Source organism: Cibotium barometz, chromosome 52 (genome assembly GCF_041138505.1).
Source record: "Cibotium barometz isolate CiBa-2024 chromosome 52, ASM4113850v1, whole genome shotgun sequence".
Classification (NCBI taxonomy): domain Eukaryota; kingdom Viridiplantae; phylum Streptophyta; class Polypodiopsida; order Cyatheales; family Cibotiaceae; genus Cibotium; species Cibotium barometz.
Window position 1 is genome coordinate 24,654,767 of NC_141097.1, and position 4,880 is coordinate 24,659,646.

The following is a 4,880-nucleotide window of genomic DNA, read 5'->3' on the forward strand; positions in this document are numbered from 1 at the left end:
TGGTACTTTACATGAGAGAAATATATATATTTAAGAGTCTTTTTTTATTTTTCATTTTGTAATATTGGATTATTTTAAAAAGTTTTCATTTTGCAAGAGTGTTCATAATAAAGGTACAAAAGTGTGACTTTAATGGTGAATAGTAAAAGAGTGTTCATTTTGCAAGAGTTTTCATTTTGTCATAATAAATGTACAAAAGTGTGACTTTAATGGTGAATAGTAAAAGAAACCGTTTGCTCATTGTAATCACTCATAATAATTAAGTGGCTAATTGAAATATACCCTTCGGAAGAAAAATGATTGATGCCATGGATAGACCAACCTTTCACTTCTGCAATTTCTGAATTAAATTCATACCTTTGACCACAGCAATTGCTGAGATAATTTCATTGCACATTCTAGGATGTATACAAACTTTATATTTACAATGCTATGAGAAGGAGATTTTCTGCTGGAGCTGGAGTTTGTCGATGGCCGTTTGGACGAGGCGCTCCATGGTGAGGTGGTGGAAGGCGACGCCAATGGCGCCGGAGAAGGTGGCGTAATTCTCCAGGTCGGAGGCAGTGGCGGACACGCTGTCCACATAAGATACAAAGTTGTTTCTCTCAAACAAGGGGAGAAAAGAGGCCGAGTCAGCGTCCACCAGCGCCGCCACCAGCTCCAGGCAGAAGCGCCGCACTCGTGGCAGCTTCATAGAAGGCTCCTGGTGGGCGTCCAGCACATTCCCTACCATCACCACCACGTCTTCCTTCGTACACCCACCACCAGAGAACAAAGCTTCTACCTCCTCTGGTCTCAATAATGGCAGTGTCTTGGACGCTAACCCTATTGCTGCCTCCTGTGCTCTCTCGTGCTCCTTATCCATCACCATCACCAGCTTCATCACCTGCATATGCACACACACATTGCGTGATGGATGTTCAAGGGCTTCAATCAAAATGTGTGTGAACCTATGATTTATCTTTCTTTTCTGGAGTGTGTGAACCTAGAAACTTTTTATGCATGCGAAGAACTGAGTAAAAGGTTCCTTTGCACGTCGTGAAAAAGGTATTAACTGAGTAAAAGGTTCCTTAGTGCACGTCGTGAAAACCTAGACACTTGATGAATCCAGTGTGTGAATTGCAACTACGGCCTGAGGTAGTGTTGGCATGACTTAGGGTTCGGGAAAAATTAGGTTGGCGTCCCCTCCATCTGCAATGCCTTTCTTAAGAGAGCGATTCATGTGTGAGAAGTGGGTTAGAGCAGATGTTAGAGCTGTTAAGTGTGTACCTCAGGAGTGGATGCTGCGATGCGGAGCTTGTATTCTTGCTCGACTTTGTTGTCACAGAAGCTGTGCAAGATGAAGATGGCCAGGTGCCCACGGTGTCGATCGCCCATCATCTCGATCAAGGCATCCACGACGTCTCTCCTGCTACCACAAGAAATGCTTCCAGAGGTACTTGCAGAAGCGAGCTCGTCTCCTTCTTGCTGTTGATCATGCAGCTTCAATCTTAGCATTCTGGCACAGTTCTTGGAGTCCTGCAAGGCAAGCAGTGTTAGGGCCTCGCCTGCTTTGATGGCGACCTTCATTTGCTCCTTCCCGTCCTCTTTCACACGCGTGAGAAAGAGGTCGAACAGGCTGCGCATAATGCCGCCCGTCCGGCCGATCACCTCTCTCACTTGGGCATCCATGGCGAGGCTGGATAGGGTGCTAGCTGCAAGCTCTTGCAGTCGGCAACCCCCTTCTTTACTATTCAAAATGTTTCTCAAATTAGTGATAGATAGTAGAACTCTTGCAATGTCCTCTCTCAGTGTCTTCCCTGAAGGACCTGGGCAAGCTGCCAATGTATTAAGCAACTCTAGGGACGAGAACCACAGTGTCTCCTCCTGCTTCTCTTTACCATTCCTTAAAATCCCTTTGTTTACATCTATGAAGCTTATGAGCCTAGCAAGAAGGCCTCTGGTTGCCCCTATCTTAGCACAATTAATTGGGTTTTTTGCCATGTTAATCAATATACGGAGCCCTAATTGAACATGGGTGACCACTCTGGGCCTCTCCACTATCTTGGCGAGTGTTTCTGCACGGGCATATTCATGGGCATAAGAAGAGTGGGTATCCTCAAATTTATCATCTGTGAGCAAGCTGAGGATGCCCTCTATAGATCCCGAGATTGCTGCCACTCTTATCCCTGTGCGATCATAGCCCACAAGCTTGCACAGCAGGTTTGCTGCTGCCTCCCTTATAGCCTGCTCTTCATCATTCTTCCATGTTACCATCTCCAACAGCCTCTCCACTGCCCCTTGCCTTGTCCCTATGGTCCTTAAGGTCTCTTGGCTTGACTCTGCATGGCATGAGAATGCAAATAGCGCCCTCACCCCATTCAACTGCTCCACGTGCACATCTGATTGTAGCCATTGCAGCGCATAATCCACCAAATCCATCTTCAACCCTTCAAACACACTCTCCGTCAAGCACTTTGCATATACATCATAGAAGAAACGTCTGACAGTGTAGCAATCTTCATCATGTTTTAGCCTGCAATTGTTGTTGACATAGCGCAGGATGTTCGTCACAGAGATCTTGTACTGCCAGTAGGCCCTCTCCATGAGAAAAACCAGAGCTTCGAAGACAGTGAGGCTGTAGAACACTATGAGGGCAGATGCGTGATTGCTCTCTGTATCTCCTTCATCAGGTTTACTGAAATCCTGGGTGCTCAAACGCCAAACTGAGAGAGCTATGCTAAGCATTGCAGAGAGGATTTGCATACAATACAGAAAAGCACTGACACGTTTAGCTTCGAAAATCAATCTCATGAAGGGTACAAAGGAGACTTTTGAGGTAGACCAAACCCTTCCAAGGTGGGCAGGATGGAGGCTATGATTAATCCTCTCACCTCCAAGGAAGACAGTGTCCACACTTGCGCCGTGCTTTGATTGGGAGCCCCGTGGAGTGACCAAATTAGAGAAAACTGTACCTATTGCCCGGGCACTTCGGTGGATTGCGTCTGAACCCTTATAGTAAGCTCGGGTGATGGTGTTTGTGCCTGGATCTTGGTGCTGCCACTCTAATTCATGACTTCTACTGAAGATTCGAGCCCCCTCTGTTACTAATATCAATGTAACAAACCAGAAATCGATCTCTTTTAAGGTGATTGCATAGCCACCAAGGATGACAACAGTGGCCCATATGAAACCAAGGGTGCCCACATAGGTTGCAAGCTTCTCTAACACAGCTAGTCTCATGGCAAACAAAGTGAGATCTTTCTCTGGTGCTGCCTTCTTCTCAAGCTCACGGAGCTCTCTCTTGCTGGCCTTCTTGCAGTCCTGCCGTTCATTATTAATATAGCGGATTGAAGGCTTACTTGTCTCGGAGGGTGTATTAGCTTGTCTCGGGGCAAAAGGCGAGCCATAGCGTAGACTTCCCCCATCCGTGCTAGCACTCGGTAAATTGTTATTGTCATTCACTATCTCTAGCACATGCTTGTCGCCTTCTTCAACAATGAACCTCCTGTGCAAGCTCTCCTCTCCGACCTTCACCACATCCACAGACAAGCTTACCTTATCCGTCGTCGGCATGATTAAGCAGCTATGGAAAGCTCTGACAAAACCACATCAAAGACATTCCTTTAACATTAATCACAAGAGCAATATATGCATCAAATTATGAAGGGACAAAACAGATGCTCATTACTCCCCAGGCATTAAGACAAGACAAATGCAAATGGTAGCAATAAGATGATTCTAACCACATCAAGGCATTCAATTACAAGAGAAATTAGATGAGACCATATGGGAATCAATTCGTGTGAGAAGGCAAAATCGAATTATTTTAAGAGAGTATGGGAGATTAGTAACCAGATAAAGGTAGGATCTAATGAGCTGCGCCAAGTAGTGATGTGGTAGGTGGTGGCAGCTTGCTGCGTGGAGGAGAGGATACAAAGCCTGCATAGGCCATAATTGGATAATAGGATACGTGTAGGGAGGCTTAGCAGGGCATGACATGAGCTATAATATAAAAGAGGCGGGGGCGCGACGACTACGCAACGAGATGAGGATAACTCTCATAGCTCAGAACGTCCGGTAGCGTGAATCGTGATAACGTCGGGAAACTCTCATAGTTTGGACGGAGTCACGGAGTGACGACGGAGTCTATCCCTTTGCCGAACATGGCCTAGCTGGCGTCACGGAGTCCGGAGTGACGACGGAGTCTGTCCCTTTGCCGAACATGGCCTAGCTGGCAACCTACCCCTACAGAGAGCTTACTGCCAGATTCTACGATGGCCATTTGCCAGCGTCTGATTGGCCCCCACCATGACAACATGCCAGCTTGTGATTGGCCCCACGAGGACTAACACGGCTGTACGAACCGAGCGACCACGCCGGCTGCGGTGCATCCGCCTTTGACACCGCCCCGGGTCCTTTGTTTGAACATTGCAACTTGCACCATTAGGTTCCTTTGATTGATTGATTCTTAAGAGAACTTGGGCGGCTGATCATGAGCCTTTTACAACAATGCCTTTCACGTGCTGCCTTCTCAACTACGTGCACACTACTCCCATCGACTCCAGCTCATATTTCGCATTAAGGAACCAAAGGTACCATACAAAACATGGCATCTTTAATTATATTTTATGAGAATTACTATTGCTTAATGAACTTCAAAGTTGATGGTAATGCTAGCTGGCAATCATGGAACCCTCACTTTTGAAGAATGCGGATTTCGGAACCCTTCTTAGGGATTGCCTTAGTTTGCAGGTTGCAAAACCCTCCTTAGGGCTTTTTACCCTTCATATAAGGGCATCAAAAATTTTGCCCTTTAAAAGAAATGCTTTGATTTAAAATTTTACTAAGGGTGCTCTTCCAAATTATAAGGAAAAATTGCTAGTCCAACTTTTACCCTT

General features: G+C 46.1%; 1 protein-coding gene across 2 annotated transcripts; it reads right to left on the bottom strand.

The window, feature by feature from the left end:
- Window positions 1-313: 313 nt before the first annotated feature.
- LOC147608982 (uncharacterized) lies at window positions 314-4,179 on the bottom strand. Of its 2 annotated transcripts, none has more exons than XM_086788754.1 (3): window positions 3,835-4,179; window positions 1,270-3,577; window positions 314-886 (listed from the first exon to the last, which is right to left on the bottom strand). In XM_086788754.1, the coding sequence occupies exons 2-3, from the start codon at window positions 3,553-3,555 to the stop codon at window positions 431-433; spliced, it is 2,742 nt and encodes a 913-aa protein (XP_086644880.1). In that variant the 5' UTR covers window positions 3,556-3,577; window positions 3,835-4,179; the 3' UTR covers window positions 314-430. The 2 variants fall into 2 exon arrangements, with proteins under 2 accessions (XP_086644880.1, XP_086644881.1); XM_086788755.1 differs by having other exon boundaries at window positions 3,726-4,013.
- Between the last annotated feature and the right edge of the window lie 701 nt (window positions 4,180-4,880).

Coding starts and splice junctions, on each gene's coding strand:
- LOC147608982 (XM_086788754.1), bottom strand. CDS start 3,555: ATGCCGACGACGGATAAGGTAAGCTTGTCTGTGGATGTGGTGAAGGTC. Junction 887..1,269: donor TCGCAGCATCCACTCCTGAG/GTACACACTTAA, acceptor GTGCATATGCAG/GTGATGAAGCTGGTGATGGT.